The following is a 25,872-nucleotide window of genomic DNA, read 5'->3' on the forward strand; positions in this document are numbered from 1 at the left end:
ATTGGGTTGGCGTAATTTTCCCTTAAGCGAGGACGAAGTCATTTTTTAATCCATAAAAATTTATTAATTTATTTATATGTTTGTTTATTCTTACCTTATTACTAAAATTAGTATATTCAATTTCTAAAAATGAGAATTTTCCCCCTTGGACTGCTTTTACTTCCTACGTTTACATTTACTTTAACCGCCGCTTCTTGGTCAATCCCCCGTAGTGGGCAGGATCCAGTATTTAGGAGCGATTAAGCAAGCGTCCACATTCAGCCAGAGGTGCAGTCTGCAAAAATGAGGGGCCAACTTCGCGACGAGTCGGGCGCCTGGCTTTCGGCTCACTCATTCTTTCAAGGTGTTGGCGGTTCCACCGAGACCCTCACGTCTACTGGCATCTTTACAACGGCGCCGTTGACATTGAACCCAGCCACCGCAGACGCTGCGGCGGTGCCTCAAGGCCCTGGACGAGTGCGGCAGCCTCGAAGCACCCATGGGCTGCCACCGCCTGGGGGGCCGTCGCCACAACCGCTGCAAGCACGGCTCGCACCCTTCTGGGCTTTTCACAATTGTAAGCTGGGCGTGAAGTTATACGCCAATTCAGCACTATAGTCGGTTACAACCGAAGATTAGACACAAGCCCCGGTCCGCCCCGTCGCGCCTGCCATTCATCTGTGTAAGAGAGCCGTATGACGTTGGTTCCGTTCTAATCATAAGTACTTTTTTTCCTGCTAATGTAAACAATAGGTGTATTACGAATTAACATGTCGACGTCTCCACTTAAAATATTACGTTCGGCTGAGCAGTGATGTCGAAATGTTTTCTGAAATTTGTAAGCAAGCTGAAGTTTTCGATTGAGAACCAGTGACACGGAGACGTGTCTGAATAGGAAACACACTCTCGCTGAAGGCGCATGACGTCACCGGAATGACCAGATGCAGTTGGATAGGGTGCCTATGCGAATTCTCTCTGGTAGGGTCAGGGACCTCTCTATTCGAAGCGTAAATTTATTCTTAGGGTGTAACCAACCACTGAATATTAGCTTGTCGTAGTAACGTTCCATGTAATTCACCAGAAATCAGAGGCAGCATAGAAGTGGCCGATTCGCCTGACTCCCGGAGCCATTGAAAGAAATCACAAGGCTCGCATGAATGCGCCTTTCATAACACGACCGCATGATGGCGTCGACGGCAATAGTCAAACGCTCCTAATAATTGCTGCAAACCAATCCCACAAACCGATAAATGTTAGAAGTTACGCGCTGGCGCAAATCATTGATGCAGATCATGAATGGAACCAAAAACCAAACCTTGAGGCCCCCCAGAGTGTACTGAGCTACTAGGTGAAGTATGATCGTTACAAGTTGCAAACAGATCGGTGACGGAGGAGATGTTCTGGCTGTGTCAGAATTTTTAGACTATGAGGTTAAGTTGCGCTAGCTTTGAGTTTTTTCTATGTGCCTTGCGATATGATTGGATTTCGTTGGCGATGTTAAAAAAGGTATTTTGTGTGAATCTTTCTTCTAAGTCGTCCAGACTAGTCTGGACACTGGTCTGTTGATGCGCTAATTGAGCGACTCTGCTCTCAACAGTGGCAAGGCTTCCTTCAATCTTAGTTATTGTGAGAACTTTAACTTCCAAGGCCTCAAGACGGGGTTCGTAAGTGCTATCGGTACTTTGTTACGCTACTTTGATACGCTTAACGTCAGCCAGTATTTCAACCTGCCCTTTGGCAAGGTCAAATGTTTAAGTACTAATTCTTTCAAACAACTCGGTATTAGCAGATAAATGGTCTGTTTGGCTCCCTGAGTTTGAACGAAGGTTCATTCGACCTGGATTTCATTCAGTGTCACCCGAAACAGGCAGCACAACCACTTCAGTACATCCTCGCATAACTATACGAAACGTTTGCGAGCATGGGAGCAGGATGCGGCAAATATTGCTGCACTTTTTCCATGAAGTGAACAACGGTCACGAACCTGTGGGGCAGAACAAAATATTTTGAGCCATGCTGATCCCGTGCTCGCTGAAAAATAGGGACAATTAGATTTCATACTTAGATTTCATATTTCTCAAAGGCATATTAAGAGTGAAGTTCTCACTTTCCCCCCAACTCATCACGGAAGCTATTCTGCTTCTCCGTCATTATTTTTTTTTGGAACCGCTCAGATTCGATTTCAATAGAAATTCTGCTAGGTATTCATAGGCCTACTGGTTGTGCGTGAAGCCGTCAGCGAGGTTTCTGCTGTATCCCTTGCAGTGCTCTACGGCATCTACGGTTCCCAGCAGTCACAGACATCCACTTCGGGGGAAGAAGTTGTCAAGGGACACGCCCTCCGTAACAAAGGCATAGGTGGCTTGTACATCGCGCTCGTCACTCTGGCTCTGTGTGCCTTTATCTGGCTTGTCACGGCCGCCACGCTGAGCAGCCAAGCCTCAGCGCTGGGGGCGGAAGCAGACGAGGCCGAGGAGGAGCCGGTAGCCGTGCTCCGCCTGGAGGACAGCTCTGCGCCCCTGCCGTTCATAAGACTAAGGGATGAATCTAGGATCTTCGACGCGGCGCATACGCCGAAAACCAAAGATGCGCGAGTCACGGATGCCACGGTCACACCAGAGGTCCAAGAAACGTCGGGTGCTACTACCGAGGAGAACACCGGCGTCGGCACGACTCGTGAAGCTTCCGTTGTAGGCCAGGACAAGTCATTCGGCGGCGTTTCGATGTCGAGGACTACCGGAAGGAGCTCAAAGCGGGCCAGGCGATTCCATTCGAACAAGACAGGCTCGGGCAAATCTGCGAGCAAGAAGCGGCGCAAGCTGTACCCTAGGCGTCACGTAAGTGGTCAAGTTAGATGCATCTTTCACGTAAAAGTGTCCTTTCTTGACCAGTATACGCGTGACGTGCTCCTGTAATTGCGGCCATTAGCTCACTTTAAATAATTTTAAGCTGGTATTTTTAAGTGTTCTACACATGCTTTGGAACGCATTTTATGGTAGCCATTCGGTTGACGTAAGCAACGTTTAACCCCATCTTCGGGGCCTACACTATAGCCACTCGGGCTTCGGCGAAACTGGCATGCTGTTTGACATGGCAAGACACGCCGCATCAAAACGCTATGTTCTAAACCCGTGCTATGCTATGGCCAAGAGCAACAACGATGAGAGAATAAAGTGATCGTACTGTCATGACGAACGTTAACGGCGTCTCTTCCAGTTTAGTTTCTTCCCCTGTTATGTAAAGTGTGTTCCAGCCAAAGTGTCAATGTGAAAGTAAATTTGGAATAAACAGTCGAAAGCTTGCGCTCCCCTTAACCCTTCCCTTGTGATTTCTTTGCGCGAAATAGCCACATCCGTGGCTTCTGAAAGAGCAGACCCAATCGCAGCGAATAATCGAGTTCCCTTTGCGGATTTCTCTCATTCACAGCACTTGAAACCCGTAGCCGCCTTTTCGCTGTTCTAATCACTTCAAAGCAAAAAAAGAGCGCAAATATTACATCTGGTTAAATAATTCAGTATTAGCCAGCATACCTGATATTATAAACGTTTTAACTATAACTGTGCCCCCCTCCCCCCCCCCCCCCCATGCCACGATTTATGGCATCTAAATGTGTTCGGTATAGATTCTAAGCTGCCAGCTTTGTCTGACCTTTGCTACAGTACTGGCTTTTGGTACGCCAAAACTACTCCTTCCGCACACACTAAATGTAGCCTGAATACCGGTATATCACATGTTCTGAAACAGGCGCGTAGCTAGGGGAGGGGGGGGGGAGGGCTCAGGGGCTGAGGGGTAGGGGGGAGGGGACGTGTCGGTGCCAGAACACCTACTGAAATTTTCTGAGTGCTGCCTATCTTCATGCTTTCAGCTTTTTTTTTTTTTTTGCGCTAGCTATTTACACAGCGCATAAATATATAAAAATGACAGATATTTCTGAACGAAATAAGGGAATTTTAAGGGCTCGTTTCTCTTTGTTGGACACAAGATTAACATAGTTCTCATTAGTGTGGTGTCTGACTAAGATATGTCTGGGCGCAAGCTCTTTTTCTTGCTATCTTTTTTTACCGGCGGTGTATATAACACCCCCCTAAAAATATTTCTGGCTTCGCCACTGTCCTTAAGGCTTTCGTACCGTGTCATCCAACCTCAATACCAGGACCGTGCCAGTTACTTGTAATGCGATATACAAGGTCAAGATAAGTTCATTTATCAGAAACAAACAGACTAGCTCAACTATACACTACCATGATCATTAAACCGTATTGTTCTTTAAATAACCCCAAACACACGTGAATTGAACGGCAAAGCACTTGTGTCGTGAAACTTCAGTATGTGTTATAAGCGGGTAAGGACAGGTTAGATTAATCTGAAGACCTTCCTCGTGACGTGACTAACCAACTTCATTTATGTTTGGACATTACCTCGATTGATCGGCCTGTCAGTCAATAGAACTGCGGGATAATAAGACCACAGGATACCTTTTAAGAGTGCTATTTTGTGCGTTAAGGTACGCCGATTTTCACGAATTGTTTTCCGTAAATATTAGAAAATAAACTTTCATCCTCCACGCTATACTTCTTCCTGCGTCATCACTCGCACACGAATACCCAGCCCGTGGTCTCGCATTCAATTTAGTGGTATATAGAGTTATAAACACATTTAGTACACGATTAAGCATGTGAACTTGCGCGCTTGCTTCGATATAGCTCGTATGCATGAGTCATACACGTTCAAACGTGTTTCTGAATGTTCTGTGATTCACGCAGTGCTGCACTTAGTACACTATCACCGCAGTGACACGAAACTTAAGTTTCTACGCTCCACTCGCATACCATTTGCCTGTCGATAATGAACTGTAGCGCGTTTAACGAGTCTTTCTGTGTGTTTTTGTTTTTCCGCCTTCTGCAGATTCATCGCCGAAAGCCCACTGGAGCGCCGACTGCAATTCACGACGCAACAAGAGTGCCTCCTGACAGCCAGCGCGATTTGCTTGATTGATGAGGCAAAATGACCGTTACTCACGGCTCTTCTGTGTGAACTGTTTCACATTTTGTTCATCACTTCATCTCAAGTTCATTAGCAAACAAACCGAGTGGATTGGGCAATTATAAATTATTACTTTTTCCCCCCATAAGCTTGGACATTCATTGCATCTTCGCGCGTTGTTCAACACATCCTCACGTTATCCCGTTATTCGCTTCAGTCGAACGACTTGTGCGCGTCTCTAAATATAACTAAAGTATAGCACAGTTCTCCGCGACATCGCAACGTTGTGTAGTTCTTCATTCACAATGTTAACAAAGCGGTATTTACGGTTACTCTCGAAAAAAACATTATTAAATGTGCAGGTTAAATGCACCGGCAAGACGCGTTGTGTAAGCCGTACGTCAAGGGGCATTAAAAATTTTAGTGGCTAGTCAGAGGACTTGTGCGAAATAGCTTTCCGTTTCATGGTAGACAGGGGCGTAGTCGCTTTGAACACTTTCACAGAAAAATAAAAATTACGGCAGCTTCGCTCTAGTGGTGCCAAGCCTGAAGCAAAAGCGCAGCTCGGGTGGTCTTGATGATGATGATGATGTGCCTCTACACATGGCTCATACCCACACTGGGGGATTTTTAGATGCGAAGTATCTTAAGGTCGAGCTCAATCCGGCGGTGGTGGTGGTGGTGGTGTGCGGCGTGACTACCGTCACTGCGCATGCGCATACCCTCTCCACATACCTCCTCTCCACTTCCCCTCACCATTCCCCTTCCCCTCTACCCCTCTCCACTCACCCTCTCCCCACCCCTCTCCACTTCCCCTCTCCCTTCCCCCTCTCCACTCACCCTCTCCTTTTCCCCTCTCCACTTCCCTTTCCACTTTCCCTCTCCACTTTCCCTCTCCCATCCCCCTTTCCACTCTTCCTCTGAAACGCGGGCTAGACATGCCGAAATTCTCCTGCACAACGCCGCGATGAGCTCGAGCGCATGCGCGTCCCCTCCCCTTCTCTCTCCTCTCCTACGCTGCCCCCCCCTCTCGCCCGCCTGTCGACCGCGTTCCCCGCTCGCCCTGTGAGAATTAACGGCCAGGCTAGATGGAAGACACGACGCGCGTAGCGTCCCTCTTCGCGTTCCACGACACGAGGTCGGTAGCATGCCCAACGAACGCCAACGGAACGCGATCGTGCAAGTGCTCCGGCTTCGCATCGCCTCATGGTCCCCTTTAGCGGGAGATGGCGTAATTTTTTTCTTTCTCTCTGTTTCTTGCATCCCGTCTTTGTATCTGTTTCTTTCTATTTCTTTCTCTATTTTCTTCCCTTTGTCGCTTTTTCTATCTTTATTTCTCTTTCTTTCCTTTTTTCCTTTCCCTCTCTGCTGCTTTTCTCTCTTTCTTTGTTTCTCGTTATTTCTCTTCCTTTCTCTTTCTGTCTGGCTATCTGTTTTTTCTATCTCTCTTTCGTGTCTGTTTCTTTCTCGGTCTTTCTATTTTTGTTTTTTATCTCTCTCTCTATCTCTCTGATTCCTTCTTTCTCTTTATTTCTCCTGTCTTGCTTTCTGTTTTTTTAATCTCATTTTCGTATCTGTTTCTTTCTATCTCTTTATCTCTCTTTCTATGTTTTCATCTGTCGTTCTATCTTTTTATTTATTTATTCGACTTATTTCTCTCCATTTTCTCTTCCTCTTTCTTTCTATCGCTTTCTTTATCTCTCTTTCTTCTGTCTTTTTACTCTCTAATTCTATCTCGTTCTTTCTTTCTCTCTTTTTCACGTGTTCGCTTTCGTTTGACACTCGCACCTGCTGTACACGTAGTGGGGCTTGCCCAATTCCTGTGGCGCATGCCCACTTGAGGAGTTTTCTGGTGACCGCACAAACCACGGCGAGCTACAACAGCTTCGCTGTTAAAAAGAAAAGGGTATAGAAGATGCTGCCGGCAAGTTTGACAGCTGAGAAATATTCTAACCTAACCTAACCTAATTAACCTACCTAACCTAACCTAACTAACCTAACCTAACCTAACCTAACCTAACCTAGCCTAACCTAACCTAACCTGACCTAACTAACCTAACCTAACCTAACCTAACCTAACCATTACGGATTACACTTGAGGAATATTTGGCAGCAAGAGAAAGAGGCTAAGAGAGCATCAGCTGAGAAATATTCTCTAAGCGAATACCAGCGCCAGTGTTATAGTACGCTCAAATCTACGGACGTTCTACTGTGGACAGGCCAAACTACGCTTTTAAAGAACGTAAAGACTGTTTTATCATGTGTTAAGTGTAACGGTGGGTCTATATTGTGTTGGCACGCAAGCAAGGGTGTTGTTAGCATGGGCCTCAAACACTGCAGAACAATATACTGGTGGATGCAGCAAATACATATATCTAACGCCGCTTTGAGAGATTTCGCAGGTTTAGAAAAGATGCTTCAAGGTAGATTCTCGGCAGCGCTGCATCACTTAGGTAAATAAAAAAAGCACACAAACTCTTCTCCATCTGGTAGGAAAGTGGAAACTATGTGGCTTTCTTTGGCGGTTGAGGTGGCACTTGGGGCTGAAGACTATGTTTTGAGTAGGGGTGTGCGAATATTCGAAAGTTTCGAATATTCGTCGAATATTACATTCGAAATATTCGTATTCGATTCGAAAATCGTGTATTCGAAAAGCTTCGAATATTCGATAACTTCGAATATTCGAAAAATTCGAATATGCGATTCGATTATCATGCATAAATTAACTCGTCTTCCACATTTCTGCTGCGTTCGTATCGCTAAAAACGTTGCCGAGAGGAGCGATAAACATCGTAAGTACACGGAGACACGATATCTGCCTGCGACGAGCGCCCCAATACGTATGATTTATTGCTGGTGCATCTCCGACGTGCAGCGCTGTTGGCGATCATGTAACCATACATTTTCAATATTATGCGGCCGTAACGTGCCGCACTACCACTCGTTCACTATGCGGGACCACTTCTGAAGAAAGACAGTGACCCATGTGACTGGTGGCGGACTGTAGGCACCTTCAGATACCCCAGTCTGGCAAAGCTTTGCCCCATGTACTCACTATACCAGCCACTTCTGTTCCAAGCGAGCGTGCCTTTTCAGTGGCAGTAGGGGTCGGGGGTTGTCTCTGTTACAAGGGAGCGCCTGCTGCCTGATCATGTGGAGCAACTCATATTTCTTCATGATAACATCTAGTCATTACTTTCATTGTGCCGTGATATTTGCTTGTGTTGTGATGTGCATTGTGCTAGCCTGGACATTGTGTTCTGGAGATAGCAGTGCATGTTGTGTTGCCAGTCAGGCTGTTAATGTTTTTTTTTTTTCAAATAGCTACATGTTAAATAAAATATCGTTACTGTGGGGGCATTTTTTCTTTGATATTCGATATTCGATTCGTATTCGAAAAATTTGATATTCGCACTCCCCTAGTTTTGACTAAAAACAGCATATAGACTAACATAACCGCGCCAGCTATGTCGCACGATCTGTAGCTTTTTATTCACTATCACGTAATGAAACGGCGTGCAATATCAGGCACGCTTCAAAGCAGGACTGTGCACCATGGAGGGATCATTGAAACGATTGTTGTATATTGTTCTATATTGTACATTATTCTACTGTTCTATACTTACTTTAGCGATCAAGTTTCGATAGATCGCATTGAATATTCTAAGCGGCAACTGATTAACGGTGACACACATTACAACCATGATGTAAAAAGGACGCGAAAAAGCTGACACATAGTAATGGAGTTTTTTGAGGCAAGAACATCAACAACTCGCCCATATTTCGACTGTGCACATTTAATCGTTGGTTATATTAAGGGTCACCCCAGTGGACCTGGTATGTCCGTATTTAACTGAGGAGCTCGGAAACGATGATACCTTCATTGTTATCGAAGACGGCGAAGAGCCGTCGCGATCCTCTTCGGAAGTCGTCGTTCTGTTTCGGGAGAGAAAAAATCCGGACGAACCGACAGACAGTCGCGGACGCGGGCCCACGCTCTTAGGTAGTTCAGTGTCACTGCCCTGGCGATTCGATGGGACCAAGTCGGTACCCAAGATGGCTGCACGGCGGTAGTTCGGTGGTGGCGTCCTGGCAGCGCGTTCAGATGCGAACGGCACGTCCAGCATGGCCAGGATGACAGCAATCGCAGCCACGACGCCGACCGCGAGCAGCAGAATCATAAGCAGGTGCGAGCTCGAACTTAGGTTGGGCCCGTCGACCAGTCCGGCGTGCATTCCATCGTCTCCGTCGATGTCTGTCGTGATCAGAGAGAAGGTGACGGTACCGTGGTGCAAGTCCGGCAGGTGTACGTCCGAGCATCCCGGCACCCAGTCAGTCTGAGTCATGAAAGACTCTGGCTCCCGGGTACCCGCGAGCTTGAGGGCCACAGAACGAACGCCGGGGACCCGGGTCTTGCTTTGAAGACGCTGCAGAGACATTGCGGAAAAGTGATGGCTGCCCCGAGTCTTCTTCTCTGCTCGTGCTCGTGATGAGCGGCAGAGAAAGGAAGAAAAGGAATGATGGTAAAGACAATGCTGCTCATGATTATGATATCATATTACAGTTGGTAAGCACCGACTATGAGAAGGACGGACCGGAAGGCATATTGAAAAGTGGTGATAATGAACACAGAATATGAATATGCCGAGAAAGATATGAAAGAGTTAGTGCTGCTTGTACTAAGTCGCGTAAGGCTGGGTCACAGCAGAGCTGGTGGGCGCGTTTCAGCTTCTCTTGTTAACCCTATGTGCAGAATGCTCGGCTGGCCACTGAGCGCGTGCCGGTTCATGATGATGACAATTTACGATATCTACGACGCACGGCAAACCTCTACCATAACAGGTCCGCTGTAAAAAAGCTTCGATAAACCAAATATGATGTAAGTAATGGTAACTATAGTTAGCCTTGCTTAGATATGAAGTATGAATAAATAGAGCACAATAACTGATAATTTTGTTGGCGTGTTCGAGGGAAGAATAAATTCAATTTAATTTTTCATTATTCGCATTTTCATTATTCGCCAGGTTGTGATTCTCATCTTTTGCTGTGTCAGTTGTTGCAATTCGTAGTATGTCACTAAACCCCTCCCGCAGACACTGATTAAAAAAAAAACTGCAAACGTGGTAAATCATTCGTGGTCCGCATCAACGATTTACATGCCCGGAGCACAGCCTCCAGAAGAACAGTGCTGCCTTTCCAGGTTACTGTAAATTTGTCACTCATGACTTTAAACAAATTTCTTAAATAAAATGTAGCAATAACACCGCGCAAAACTGAAAGCGTATGACGTCAGTCTTTTTTTTTTTGCATGTGGCAATACGTAGTGACTAGAAAATTGTCCAAAAACGTCATGTAGGCGTAAGAACGTTTATTGCAGGATTAGTAATTCAGATTTTCATGGCACGCGAACCTTCACATGGCCCATTCTGCGGCAACTTTTATCAAATTTCAGCGGACAGATTGACTACGTGGTCACTCCGAGTAACCTACTCGTCTCTAAATATATATTCAACGATGCTACCTGCTAGAGCGAGAGAAGACACTGACCTCTTCAGCATTTCAGCAGAGGTGGATTATTACTGCTACCCTGTCACCATCAAAAGCGAAATAATGAAGAATTCAGAAGGTAGAGTCTATAGTCCATAGCACACGCGATCGCACCGTAGCGCAGTTATAAGAGAGCGGAGCTGAGCATAACACGGCCACTATTCCATCAGATACCTTCATGGAGTGCATGTACTCGCTGATCTTCACGATTCTGCCCGGTGTTATCAAGTGTAGCCCACTCAGAGCTGCCATTGTTTTGTTTCCAGGCGTGTCGTTTGATATGTTCGTTCTTGAAAACAGGCGACTGGTCCTCGGAAGCGTGGAAACATGGATTCGAACCGTTGCCGGATTTATCAGAAGCAGCACTGGCCTCGGCTAGATTCGCCGATGGTTCCAATGCTATTCTCGTGGATTCGCTCTCCAACTCCCGGCTCACGTTCGTATCCGTCCTTGTGAGTATGGGGCTGCTAGTCACTATCAAGTTCCATCCACCTCCCTCGGGGCGAGACCGGGAAGGTCCGGCTGCTACCACAAAGAGGATCGCAATCAGAGCACAGATGAGGCCGACGGCGAGTCCTAGAAAAGCACGAAAGCAATCAAACCTGTGGAGTTCGTCGACCGCGTTCTCTTGCTTGAAGGGCTCGTATGTTCCGTCGGCGAAGGAGATATGGGGGTAGCGGGTTTCTGTTGGCATTGGGAACCAGGGAGCGCAATGGGCTCGACCACTGGCGTCATTGCATATTCTGAAACAACGCAGCGCCATAGGCAAGTCGGTCTGGTCACTAGTAGGCGTGGGCACTTCAGATTCGGTCGTTGCTTGCATTTCTTGCGAACAAGTAGGCCCGACACTGCCATCTCTTAGATCTGTAGTCGCTGGAAAAGCGGAGTGTAAGGGAGCGGCCATGATTCTTGCTTCCTGTCAATGGCACGGACCCACTTCGGATGACTGGATAAGAAAATATCGAGAGCATTGACCAACTGTGTAATAGATAATGAATAATAAAAAAAAAATATTAGCGATCGAGCGGTATTGTAAAATTATACAATGAAGGAGACGAATGACAACAGTGAATATCTTCGCGGGGCGAGGGAGATGAAGACACAAATTTACACACAACAATGATTTTGAAGTAACTGCAGTGTTTTGCGGGGATGCCTTGCGCGGTAGCGTGTTTACTGGAAACGTATGCAGCGAATTGCAACGAAAGCGACCCTTAGGGACAGTTTAGAACTGTTCTTCTAAGTAGACAAGGGTATTACTTTAAATCGCCTTCCGTTTTTTTGTTTTTTTTTTTTGAACACAGAAACGCACAAAAAGACGACGCTAGCTTTAGAGGTCACAACTTTCAGTAGTTTATGCAGAAAATACGTTGATTTTGCCGGCGTTCGCTGTGAGCGCGCCATTCCTCCATGGAGTGCGCTGATGTTCGCTGTGCCTCATTACGATTGGTGAACGTAGCTGGCTGTATTCAAACTTGAAATTCGAAATTTTTTGCCATAAAATATGGCGTTTATATGTCTTGCAGCTTAGGAAACAGGAGTGTGGGCAGTTTCATGGCTTGTATGCAATGGATAAAGCTACAAATATCTTTCCCTCGAGCACTTCCTTTTAACCGCACTGATATTAACTTATAATGAAGCTCATACTCACGTATATGGCGAAATACCAAATGCCCAAGTCGAAAGCCTTATATGGTTCACGAGTCAAGGCATCTGGCGTCGGGGGCTTCAACAGGAGTGGTACCAAAGTCCGTAATGTAATTACGGTCCCATGAAAACATAGGCTTTCGCCTGTGCTCTCCATAGCGCCAGCTAAGAAGCCCACAGGCGAAACCACAGCGAGCGCGACCACCGTGAGTGTCAATTTTTGGTTTCATTTACGTGGCAGCCGAAGGAAGCTTGCCTATAAAAAGCGCGAGTTTACATTTAATACATAATACGCTTCGAATACTTATACCACCACAGCAGCGCTGTGTATTGTACTCTTGCGGTGGCGAATTCACAACGCTTCTCGTTCGGTAAAGCTCTTTGCCATGGGTCAGCTGGCTTCGCCAGCGATATTCAGAATTGGTTGAGTCTTTTCCTTACAGATCATTCCAGCGTAAGATGTTTTTTTTTTCTTTTTTGTTAATACAGGCCCTGGCGTCTACGGAAACGTACTACATTCCACATTGTCCTGGCGAAAGCAATGTTTACAAAGGGCTCGTCTCGTATGGTCAGTGCATTCTGTACGTTAATTTAGCTTCGGCTTCACTTTTACCTGGTGGAGATGCTAACTTCTGACCTGGAGCTGTAAGAAACCGCTGCCATCTACACTGTAAACGAGAGTGTAGATGTAGTCTTGTCCCATCCAGAACACTATTGAAAAACATGATCAAGATAATTTAGAGCCGCAATTCATTTGTCTTCAAACCAAAACGAACTAACATCGTTTTCAAATACTGAGATACTTGAGAGGTGATATGTCACGCGAGTGCTCAGGGAGAACACAGACAAGGAAAGTGAGTCGGCATCACCGGATGATATCGGTGTATAATAAACGTTATTCAATATTGTATCAAGCCTGGTGCGCAAACATTGATTCCTTCTCGTGTGACACTACTCAGGATCTCGGTTTCGTTGCTGTGGAGCGTCCTGCTTCCGCAGAGACGCTGTCGCTGCTGTCGTGCTCCAACAGCGCCCGGGTCGCGAGTTTCGTCGTCTCTTGGTCCGTTGCAGCGTCGTGATGCCCTCCGGTGGGGAACTGCAAATGGTCGGGGCTCTGCGCGGTCGACGTGTTCTGATCTTCCCCCTCCGCGGTCGCGAAGCTGCGGCGCGTCCAGAAGGGCGAGTCCAGGTACAGGAGGACCAGGGCGACCGCGGACGCGAAAGCGAAGGCGACGCACAGCATCATAGGCAGCCGGTCGCGGAACTTGCCGTGAGTGTCGGCGGCGCTTTCGGGAGCAGGGCGTTGCATGGGCCGGCCACCCTGTTCAAGATCTCCGGGAATCAGCGATATGGCGACGGAGCGCCCGACCCTCACCGGTAGCCCGACGTCATCGTTGCCTAGATTCCAGGCAGTCTGCTCAATCGGCAGCTCGTCCACCTTGATTGTAAAAGAACACCATTATCACCGTCTTACAATGTCAACGATAGTTAGAACTGAGCAACGTGATATAATAATAATATCTGGGGTTTAACGTCCCAAAACCACGATATGATTATGAGAGACGCCGTAATGGAGGGCTCCGGAAATTTTGACTACCTGGAGTTCTTTAACGTGCACCTAAATCTAGGTACAAGGGCCTCAAACATTTTCGCCTCCATCGAAAATGCAGCCGGGATTCGATCCCGCGACCTTCGGGTCAGCAGTCGAGCGCCATAACCACTAGACCACCGTGGCGGGGCTGAGCAACGTGACGTATTCACCTAATATACAACCTAAGAGACCAACAGACAATGAAGCCAAGGAAAGTGCAGGAGACATCATCTGTAGTCTTTTAACTGTAGTGTAGTAATTATGATATAAATGTAAAGAAATTGAAGTGGATGAGAAGACAACTCGCCGCCGGTAGGGACCGAACGTACGATCTTCGGATAACGCGTCCGATGCTCTACCAATTGAGCTGGAGCCGTTCGCTTTGAATTGAGCAACAGGGCTACGGCTGTTGGTTTCATTAGGCTGGGTATAACAACGTAAATGAGCCCTTGATCAATTCCGCTTCCTTCGTATTCGCCTTATTGGTATGTTGTGGCTAGAAGACTACGTTGCGCATGCAGGAAATATATTTGAGTTTCAATTAATTTATAGTCTCTAGATGCGGGCAGGCTCGAGAATAAAGCGAGACATTTCGCGCGAAGAAAGCACCCAAGACACCCTGTACTGAGTACATGCAACTATGTCGTCCTGGCGTATGCCATACGTGTCGACAATAGGGTGCTCCGCATATAACTAAGTGCTGAGTTCCTCGAAGTGTTGCGATAAAGTCAAATGACTGAATCATACTTGTTGCATAAAAGAACATGGCATAGCATCAAGCTTGAAGAGGCATCGAAGTGCATGTCTATTCCTAAACGCAACTGTAGCACCTATGACATGGACTCCTTACTTGGGGTTGAAGAATCAGACTGCCGTAAGATTGCAGGTATGCCGGCTGCTAGTTTCTAGTCAAATGCCTGTACTTATTGATGTTTTTAGCAAGCGATACAAAGTATGCCGCAACAGTTGCCGTCCGCGTTCAGTATGGCAAAAACAAATGTAGCAAAGTTTCTGTTTTTTAAACGATTAACAAGAAAAATTCTTCCTTCATGGAAGGAAGGATGAAAGGAAAAGAAAGAAAGAAAGAAAGAAAGAAAGAGAAAGAAAGAAAGAAAGAAAGAAAGGAAGAAAGAAAGGGAAAAGAGAGAAAAAAAATGGAGGGCGAGAGAACAAATACAGAGGGAGACAGAGAGATAGAAAAAATATAGAGAGAGAAATAGAGAAAAAGAAAGGGAAGAAAGAGAGAAAGAAATAGACAGAGAGAGAAAGAGATAGAAAGAAATACAGAAAAAAGACAGAAAAAGGAGAGAGCAAGCATAGCCATGTATAGTACAGTACAGCGAGGTGTGGGAAAAGGAAGTGGGAGTGAGGAGGAGGGAAAGGAGGAGGGCAACGCCACCAGCCCCGCTGCTTCCTCAGTCTTCGCACCACTTGTGTGTTGCTGCCTCAATTATTGAAAAAATGAAGAGCATGACAGAAATGAGCCACTTAAGAGCGTGAAAGTAGCACATACAACCGCGAAGCGTGAACACTACGTAGCCATCAAATTTTATGCACAGCCTTATTACGTGTATATCTGAGGCTTCCTTCTCCTTCAGGGGCGTAGCCAAATATTGCTTTCGGAAGAGAAGAGGCGGGGGCGGGGGGGGGGGGGGGTCAACTAGCTGTTATGTATGTTTGTGCTTGTGTTTGCATGTGTATGTGTACATATGTAAAATTGAAAACATTCGGGGGCTGGACCCCTCCACACCCCCTTGCTATGTCTGTTCTCCCATTTGCTTAGTCGTACGTGCTACTCCCAAGCAAGAGGACGGTGCATACCCCTACATTTTGTGTACTTGTGTGCACAGTTTGCCGTGCATTGGTGCTATCGTTAGTTACTAGTTACCGCTGGCGCCACCTTTCTTTCTGAACGACTGCCTGTGGGACTTCTTTTTTTCAACAATACGTTGATTTGGACAAGTTCGTTAATCTTGACAGTGTTCATAAAATGCGCAAATTACAAAGACGAGTGAAACACATGAAACCAGATTTTGACAGTAATCCTTCGTGATTATTCACACGGCGCATTAGGTTTTGGGTGTATTATGGTTTTTCCACCACGTAAGGACAGGCTTTCGAAATTCTAAAAAAAAATCTAGCGAACGTACATCTCAACCGTCAAATACACCGGGAATACCTGCATCCCTTGCAAGAGCGGGCTGTGCTACGTCTCAAAATATGGAAACGAGAGGGGTGGAATGGAAATGGATGTCTTCTAGAGTGTAACACCAACATTAATCTGTCTCCGGGCCCGGGATCTTCTTCGTGGTTCGTGCCAATGCCTGACCATAGAGTTCAGCTTCCTGTCACTCATTTCAAGTGCCTTAGTGGAACCACCTGGCCTCATCTGTGCGTAATCGGTTTGTCCTTCTCCTTCTTCTTCTTCTTTGACTTTTACTGCTCTTTCCGAAGCTTCCCATGAGTTATACCCACTATGCTTGTTTGCGCGAGCTATGGGTGACTTACAAGATATGATAACAGACAGACAGACAATGAACTTTATTAAGATAGTCCTGAGGAGCACCGCAGGCGTTTAGGGCGGCAGCAACGCGGGCCGCTCCCACGTGGGGACGGGGAGGCCAAGCCTCACCGCCGCGTCGTGGGCCCTCTGGACGGCCCTTAACTGGTGTAGTAGATTCGAGCTCCTTAGCTCGGAGAACCGCTCTTCTTCAATGAGGCGCTGAGGGCCCGTAAGGAGGGACACCGCCAGAGCATGTGATCTAAATTGCTTCGCGCGCCGCAATCGGCACAGTTCGGTTCAAAAGCGTCCGTGTAATAACTTAGGGTTGATAGACTAGGATAAGACCTGGTCTGCAGCATTCGAAGCGTGGCAGCCTGCGGCCTGGAGAGTTAGTTTCTCGTGCGGAAGAGGAAACGTTCGCCTAGACAGCTGGTAGTGCTTAGAAACCTCGTTGAACGTGAATAAAGGATCTCGAAAGACCTCCCGACCAGTCCCCGAGGTACCGCCTCCGTCCAACCCGGCGCGGTGGGTTAGCTCGCGCGCGCGGGTGGGGCGACCTCGTTGAGGTTAGTCCGAGAGGATACGTGCGACCCGAGATGAGCCAGAAACCACGTGATGGTGTGTGAGGAAATGACTGTCACCTAGGATGTGTGCGACCTTGGCGGAAACGGAACCTGCAGGCTCTAACAGCCGCGCGAGAATCGGTGTAGATGTGATGTCTGTTCTAGAACAATAAAATTTCTAGGGCTGATGAAAAGTAAGCGATACGTGACCGGCGAAATTTTATGTTAACAAGAGAATCAATGCGGGAGCGTTGTTTAAAAGGCAATAAAGACAATTTAGACTAGCAGGGCAATTGGTTTGCTAAAAGTGTCCGAGAAGGGGCAGCGTACATCGCAGTGAGTGATTCACAGAATCTAAGTTTCATAAGAAAAACAAAAAAACAAAAACGTGTTAAATACAGGCAATAATTTGCAAAGGGGCAGGTGGAAGATTGTTTTTTGTTAACGCATTCAAGCGGGACGCAGAGAAGAAAATGTATACGACCAATGGTGTTGTCCTCGTCACAAGTAGAGCACGTGGAGGAGAGCGCGAAAGTCTGTGTCTGCGCTCTGTTCTCTTCTCTGGCCCCTCTATCTTTGTTGCGACACTCTGTCTGTCAAAACGAGAACCAAGCAATGCCTCTTCAGGGAATCGTTGAGGAAAGAAATACAGCAAAGCAGTTTAGCGAAGATTTCACCCGTCGCAATATAGGAGAATTCGCTACATCCGGGAACATAATGTAACTGAGGGAAGCCTATAATAGAGAGATATAAAGCTCTCACAACACTGCATACCTGCAGAATGTACTACAGGGTTCGAAATCTGGGGCTATGTTTATAAACCTTTTCTTTTGTAAGTTCTCTTTGCCACTGGCCGGCCGCCTTTGCTAATATGTGCAGCATCTGGGTTGGTTAAAATTCGACCTTACGAACAACTATATCGTAAGTCGTTTTGAGGTCGGGCCCTGAACCGCGAAGGGTTTTCTTGGCATAATTTTGTTGAAGTTTTACAAGATTGAATTACAAAGTATTTAGGTACCCTACATAGCCTTTAACTTGTGTGTCATCATTTTGCAAGGACCCGCTGCGGTGGGCTAGTGGTTATGGTGTTCGACTGCTGACACGAAGGTCGCGGGATCGAATCCCGGCTGCGGCGGCCACATATCTATGGAGGCTAAAGGCCCATGCGCTTTTGATGTAGGCACAAGTTAAAGAACCCCAGGTGGTCGAAATTTCCGAAGCCCTCCACTACGACGTCTCTCATTATCATATCGTGGTTTCGCGACGTAGAAAAATTAGAGCAGCTTGCACCAAGTCTCGCAAGGCTGGGTCACAGCAGAGCTGGGACACCAAGCTGGTCCTGGCTTGGCTAGGCTTTTACCCTCTCACCTCTATATTCCCTATCCCTTGCTATTCTATACTATACATGGCTATGCGCGCGCTCCTTTCTTTTCTATCTTTTTTTTTTGTATCTGTTTCTTTCTATCTCGTTGTCTGTTTCTTTCGCTGTCTTTCTTTCTATTTCTCTTTCATCTCCTCCTTTTTAACTCTTTTCATCTTTCCCTTTCTTTCCTTCATGATAACACAAGCGCAAAATACACGGAGACTTAGAAAGGACACAGGACGGAGTGCTTTCTAGCAACTAGTTGCTAGAAAGTGCTCCGTCCTATGTCCTTTCTAAGTCTCCGTGTATTTTGCGCTTGTGTCATCATGAACCTATAGCAACATATCCAACTGGCAGTCATCCTAAATGTACTTGCTTTCCTTCTCATTCTTTCTTTCTCTGTACTCGTTCTCCCCTCCTCCTTTGCCTCAATTATGTCCTCCTCACTCTCACTTCCCTTTCCAACCCGTTGCTGTACTACACTATACACGCCTATGCTATGCTATGCTAGCGTGCCTGGACAGCCGAATAGTTAAGACGATGAATATTTAAGACGCTCACTTTCGGATCGTGGGTACGCGGGTTCCAATCTGGCCTCGCCGAGAAATTTTTCCCCGAGAATTTCTAGCTTGCTTTTTCTCTCTCTCTCTCTGTACTCTTTCTCTCTATCAGAGGATCAGAGTTATTGGATTCCGCGACAAAGTAATCGGCGCACGTATCCTGGCAGCGAAGCAGAAGAAGACGACGACGATGAAGAGGGCGAAGAGAGCGCGTGCCGGTTCATGATGAATATAATTTCTCTTCGCTCTGCACGGACTAACGGTTGGCTCGAACAGCTCCGCGTTTAAAACCCCACAGACTGTTTCCGTTTGCGATGCCGACTAGAGCACCGCATTTCATTTGTTGTATGATTACTTCCTTTCGTATTTTATCTGATGTTTGTTGGGCTAATACAAGCAAATTCTCTGCCTACCGACTAGTGCCGCGTTTGTGCCAGTAACATCTTCAGCTCCGCATTCACAAAAGCTTATTTCCTAAGTTCTCTTTGCTTGGCCGCCTTCGCTAATGATATGTCCAGAGTCAAGATATTCGAAATTTTGTCTTATAAAGACTACTAGCTTGAAATCTGTTTGTGAATACGGGGACAAGTTTTGGAAAGACGAACGAAACGACACTAGAATATGTCTTTGTCAGGGGCGTAGCCAGAAAGTTTTTTCAGGGGGGAGGGGGGGGGACCCACGCTTTATGTATCTTCGTGCGATGGTTTGTATGTGCGCGTGTAATATATACGTACAAACTTGAATTGTCGGGGGGGTTTGAATCCCACCCCGCTGGCTACGCCAGTGGTGTTTTTGTATTCACTGGCAGTTGTTACATACACACGAAAGCAAAGTAACGTTCATTCTTGGTAGAAAACTGCGCGGCCCTCGGTCATTTTTGTACAACAGCACACACGGATCACTCCCAGTCATTCATGGGAATTTTACTTGAAGTATAGTCGACGCCTGCTAATGCGAAAAAGCGTGAAGTTATGTACAAAGACCCTTAACACAAGACGCACTCATCTTAATCATCACGTGCATTCCCGCGAGTGTGAATCTTGTATTAGTGCAACGTAAGATTCCATCTCTGGTCGTCGCTGGTGACGCTCGCCGTCGTCCCATCGGGTGGATCCGAAGTTTCCGTATTGTTGTTGACCACTGGAGGCGGAGTCCAACCTTGCATCTTGGCTTCGCGCGCCGGCTGGTGGCCGGTCCCCATCGTCCTCCTCCGGCCGGCTACCGGCATGGTTGCCCTGCCTTCAGCGGCCGCGGCGATGTCCTTGAAAGGTTCCGTGGCTGGCCCTGCTTCTGAAACGCCGTCAGGCGACGCCTCTTCCACTGGCTGAATCATGAAGCGTCGCGCCAGTTTCTCGGCCTCTTCCTCTTCAGCGTTAGTCGGCGGAACAGCGTCTGGAGGAGCAGCGGGGGGCCCCTGCAGACAAAAGAAGAATACAAGACGTGGTGACTGTGAAGCCACAGAAGCAGTTATAATGCAAGAGTTATGTGCACCCAAGGAATGAGGCGTTCCAAGCGTTAACTGCAACGCATTGCTCCCTGCCGTACTTGCTGTTTCTGCCAAAAAGCACCCCAGCATTTAAATGGTGAACCTTAGGGGTATTGATATCACTCGGATGCGCGAGATTTGTCCGGCGGACATTCCTTCGATGTGCGTGAGGGTCACAGTACGGAATTCCTGGCCTTAATGGGGGGGGGGGGGGGGGGGTTGCCCGCACCAATCGATGGTACAACGGGTTCAAAGCCAATGTTTCGAGATAAAACAGGAGGGTGGAAGTACCCCTCCTCCTAGTTGCATGACACACATATGTCGAGACATCATACACATGGCTTGCACTAATAAATTACGTTCGCAGGAGATGCTGTGTGAGAGAGCATCTTGCCAGGCGCTTAGAGTTCCCACAGAGTCCCACAGAAAAGTAAGAAAACCAGAAACAAACTCAAGAAAGCGTCGCTTTTTTATAACTGTTGGCCCAGTTCACCATTCAGCACACTTTCTTTTCTTCGCCACGGGCTGGTCACATTCGCTGATACGTTCAGCATCAGGATTGGCCTAACTTTTCTCTTGCGGACATTTAAACAGTTGCTTAAGGTTATATGCCCTGATTCGACAGCTCAGTTGTCACGCTTCACAATCTATACGTAGTTACCTGAAGGTCCCTGGAAGGGCCGACAATGCTTTCGCCGTCGCCGTACCTTCCACGCATGCCGGCGTAGACACCGCCCGAGGCGATGTAGCGACCCGTGGCCACCGCGCAAGCCACGAATCCCGCCGTGACGATGCTGACCGTGAAGAGCACGAGAACGGACGCGAGATGGCCCGCGCTGGACCTCGGCGCCTCTGGAGCAACAGCGACAGGAGCCGGGCCGGTCTTGCACACGGCGGCGGCGGCGGCGGCGGCGCGAGACGGCCGTTGCCGGTGGAGCTCGGCTGCAGCTGGGGCTCCCAATGCTTCACGTTCTATCTCGGGAGAAGGGAGGATGAGCTTGGTCTCCCTCGCCGCCTCTAGGACTTCGGCCAGGCTCGCTGTACGCCGAGTGGCGGTGGTAGACCTTTTCACGTAACCGGTCGAGGTTCCTGCGCCGGAGTCGCGCTGCATCTTTGTGTATGGACTACGGGTGTGGTGGCAGTGAACTGGAAGCGAAAAGTAAGGCCGGCTAGTCCAAGCTGAAGCGACGCAGATGCGAGATTTGTCGTTTACGGTCGACGGCGACTCGGCGTTTCCGAGCCGTTAAAACGATGTAACTGATTATGATAGCTCACGCGCCGGCTCGAGTGTCGCGCGGCATTCTTCCTTGCTTGCTTGCTTGAACCTCGTTTGCTGGCTCTTACCCACAAAGGGGGATTGGCCATGAAACCGGCGGTAAACATTACATGGAAATTTAGAATTTAGACAAAAGTAATTGAATTAATCGGACAACAACCGAGTATTGAAAATAAATTAAGAATCTTTGGGTTATGTGCCAATAGAATGAGAAGACATTGGGATCCATGTATGATCCAGGAATAGGTGATGACATGATGATGATGACGCTCCTGGTATGATTGGCACCTACCCACTCAGGGGATCGGCCAGGAATCGGAAGGATCATATGGTCTTGAATTTTTCAAATCTTACTGGAGGTTATGGCGTCGATCATTAAGGTAGGCGCATTTGCCTAGATTGTGCGCTGAAATTTGTTTTCGTCTACGGAGTGAGTTTTCGTGGAGCCAAAACTAAAATAAAGAAGTTAAGGAAGGAAGGAAAACGAGAGAGAGGAAAGACAGGGATGTTAACCAGTTTGGCATAACCGGTACGCTACCCTGCACAGAGGGAAGGGATGGGGGAGGTTGAAAGAGGAGTAAAGAAAGAGAGGGGAACGCACACGCACGCATATCACTTCACAGCGCAGAGCGGCAGTCTTGTGCGGTATGCAGCATCATTAAGAGTCTGCAGCCGCTCGTGCAAGTCTGTTATCCTTAAGAATTTGAGCAATGCCTCGGATGCTTGAATTCTCGATGATTTTTCAGGATGACATTGGAGAATTGTTTCTAGTGTCATCGTTCTGTTGTAAAGACGAGCGAGAGCGAATAAGAAGGATCGTCTCTGCGCAGCGTAGCGAGGACAGTCGCAGAAGATATGCTGCAAGGTCTCCTCGGTGCCGCAGGCGTCGCAAAGAGCGTTGTCGGCCATCCCTATCCGAAACGAATATGACTTCGTGAAAGCCACTCTTAGCCATAAGCGGCATAGCAGAGTGGCCTTTCTTCGGCGGAGTCCAAATGGTATTTGAAATCACCGCAACTCGTTTAGGTGGTGTTGCCGATAGTTTTGGCTTCTTGAGGTATTCATTGTTGAGTGCGAAATATTCTTTGCGATCCTTTGAAGCATGGCAGCAGCATCAGACCTTGAAAGGAGTATAGCCTCTTCCTTGTCGCCTTGCAAAGCTGACCGAGCAGCATTATCGGCATGTTTGTTGCCATGCACGCCGCAGTGAATTGGCAACCATTGAAATGTCATTTGGTGTCCCTTCTCAAATGATGTATGAATGAGGTGTCTTATCTCGAATACCAGTTGTTACGTTACGAATAAGGAAGTCATTTTAAGCGCCGTCCGTGACAGTGATAACTTGTAGACGCCGACTATAAGAATGATCGCGACTTTGTTAGCGATACTCTTACGCTCTAATTAATATTTTGTTACATTATTCACTTAAAACGCACAATTTCAAAAGCGTTTGCTTTATTGAAACTCCCGCACTGACTAGAGTCATTGTTTTGAAACAAGGCGAAACAAATTTGGGGTGTTCAGACTCTTTTGCAACTTGAATCGCAGTATCTAACAAGCCAATTGGGTCATGAATAAAGGGCTCCCCTTTAAGAGGAATACGTCTCTATCTAAACCGATGTCATTAGACGCTTAGATTTCTCAGACCTTTCTGCCTGAAATTTTTATGTTGTTCGCCTATATTTCGGGACTCACACCCACTGTGGGGGAATGGCCTAGAATTGGGTGGTTTTATAAATTTAATAAAGTTGTTTGCTCGTCTTCCTTTTGGTGCAAATCTCTCTCAATCAGTCAATCTCTCATTCATTCATTCATTCATTCATTCATTCATTCATTCATTCATTCATTCATTCATTCATTCATTCATTCATTCATTCATTCATTCACTCATTCATTCATTCATCCTAAATGCCATTGTGGAGAGAACTGCGTGACTACATGTTCAAATAGGTATCCTTTGAATGAGGTGTCATCAGGTTGCTGTCGACTGTGATGGAGATATCATTCCATTTGGATTATGTCTTCGGCACGAACGTATAGAAGTACACATTGGTCTGAAAGAATGACATCTGAACTTTGTCTTATCCGCGCAAGATAAAACTTATCAAGGTGGAAGGAACAAGCTGCATTTCAAATCAGGATTTGCGAATATTTTTTTCAAAAAGACACAGGCGGGTCTGTCCTCGTCAGCTGAAAAAGTTAGGAAGGCCAGTATAAGTCATTTTTTGCAGTAATGCTTGCGGTACAACTAAGGGTGGCAACGCTAAACTGATCTTAACGATTTTTAAAGACCTCTAGTACACAAGAAAGGGCAGAAGAGTGAGGGTCCCTGAACCTGAAGCGTACTCGAGTTTTGACCAGGTTAATGTTTCATAAAGACGAAGTTTTAAGGAAACAGAAGCATAAGGAAAGCCCCTCCACTTGTCTTCGGAGCGCGCTTACACAAAAGCCAATCGAACTACACAGTCATCATCAGTAAATCGAGCTCCAGCTCAGATGGTAATCTGAAAGCATTCTGTAATGATATACCCATAAAAATTAAGTTTCCCGTTTTCGAGAAAATGAATGGCACTCCTTATCCCTCTTATCTATTCATTCCACTGAAATAAATTTCCAGAATTTCTACTAATTCACTTTTTTATCTCCTTCGTTACTGTTTCCGAATTTCGTTAGACTGCTCACTCGCGCATACTTTTTATCTTTATTTTGCGCGGCCTCCAGCCGCCCTATACCTGGCCAATATCTATGACCACCACTACCTTGCCTTCTTAATATGATCATCCTGCAAGGCCTGTTGTGTTACGTACCCACGCAGCATCGCAGTGGCCTCTAATACGGTATTAGCGACAGACGCCACGATGGCAAGTGAGATTTCTCTGGCAACTGTCGCTTCAGGGAGACAAAGGCAGGGATGGCAACCAGAGATGATCTCCGGCTGGTTACAATGTAGTTTGGGAATGGGAAAGGCGTGTGGGAAAGAATGAGAGAGAGAGGCGCCTTTGACAACAGTACAAAATAATGACAGCAGCACTGTCCAAGTACTGGGCAAGCTACCGTTTTATAAAGGTTATCAAAACTCGACTACCCTCACTTCAAGAGAAAGACATTTTCTTTTTGCTAAACGAGAGAGTGTAACAACAAAAACGTACGCTTATTCCGTTGATAGAGTAACCACTGTCATTCATATATAGAACGCAAAGATATTCCTTGCACTAATTTAGAAACAACTGTTTGCGTAAAAAAAGACTTAGTTTCTTATTTTTTCAACACCATATACATTAAAAAAGATGGTTGATCCCTCCGTCATAGGAATCGGAATAACACGAAAGTAAAGCGTGCCCTTACAGAAGTAACTGAATGTGTACTGTACATTGATATAAGAGAGTTTGCACAGTGTATCTGGCAGCTACAGCACCGTTTAACGTGGATGCACCCACTTTGATGGTTGTTGGTACATCTCCATCCCGACGACTAACGTCCATGTTAAATGATTAAACAGACCCTTGTGGTAGCTAGTAGTGAACGGTGAAGGCGTAATCAGAGAGCGAGGTGTGATAGCCAGAAGAGCATCGCATATTGGACGCAGAACTTGGTTGCCATCCCGCGGCATGTTAAAATGTGATTGAACACCACGGCCGGACTAGAGGGAAACGAAAAGCGTGTCGTGCCGCCCCTGTAGCCCGGCCGCGATTTTTCTCTGGGCAAGCGCGTGAGCGGGGAACGCGGTGTTACAGCTGAGGCAGGCGCGCGTCGCAGGGCTATTTTTGGATTGGATTATAGCTTCAGGCTATGAGCGAGGCCGACGCTTTTACGACGCTTGGGCTAAGGTCGCCACCTCGCGGTGTGTTAAGGCATTGACAAAATTGAACTTCTATTGAAAACGCGCCGAATGGGACGGACGTGTAACGCGTTGCAGGTGCTAATCGCGGAGGCCACAGTAATGACGAATTACTTTACTTTAGCGCTCCCAGATTGCAACACCACTCCGCCGACCAGGAGAGTGGTAGAATAAAAGGCGCGTTTGTAAGGCTTATAGAGTCTGTGGCCGTGGCGCAGTGGGTAGCGTGCCCGGCATCTGTTGTTGCGGACCGAGCGGTCGTGGGTTCGATGCCCGTTGACGGAACTTTTTTTCTTGTCATCTGATCGTGTACATTTTTTCGACGTCATTTCCGTGACGGAAATACGTCACTGAAGTCTTGGTGGACCCCGGCATAAAACACTTTCGTGTTAAAAAAAAGATCAATAATGAAAATGCGTATTTACGGGATTTCTCGATGCTAGTGATTATATTTGCAACTCAGCCCTAAGTAGAAGCTTGCAGTCATTGCGATGCCTGTTGGAAGTCATGTGTGTTGAAACTAACGTACTTCATTG

At 46.9% G+C, this 25,872-nt stretch overlaps 1 protein-coding gene across 1 annotated transcript; it reads left to right on the forward strand.

Annotated features, from left to right (window-relative positions):
• Positions 1-282: 282 nt before the first annotated feature.
• Positions 283-5,106, forward strand: LOC119385899 (uncharacterized). Its single transcript, XM_037653267.1, has 3 exons — positions 283-556; positions 2,245-2,816; positions 4,885-5,106. The coding sequence occupies exons 1-3, from the start codon at positions 283-285 to the stop codon at positions 4,972-4,974; spliced, it is 936 nt and encodes a 311-aa protein (XP_037509195.1). The 3' UTR covers positions 4,975-5,106.
• The last annotated feature ends 20,766 nt before the right edge of the window (positions 5,107-25,872 follow it).

This window comes from Rhipicephalus sanguineus, chromosome 3 (assembly GCF_013339695.2).
Source record: "Rhipicephalus sanguineus isolate Rsan-2018 chromosome 3, BIME_Rsan_1.4, whole genome shotgun sequence".
Taxonomy (NCBI): domain Eukaryota; kingdom Metazoa; phylum Arthropoda; class Arachnida; order Ixodida; family Ixodidae; genus Rhipicephalus; species Rhipicephalus sanguineus.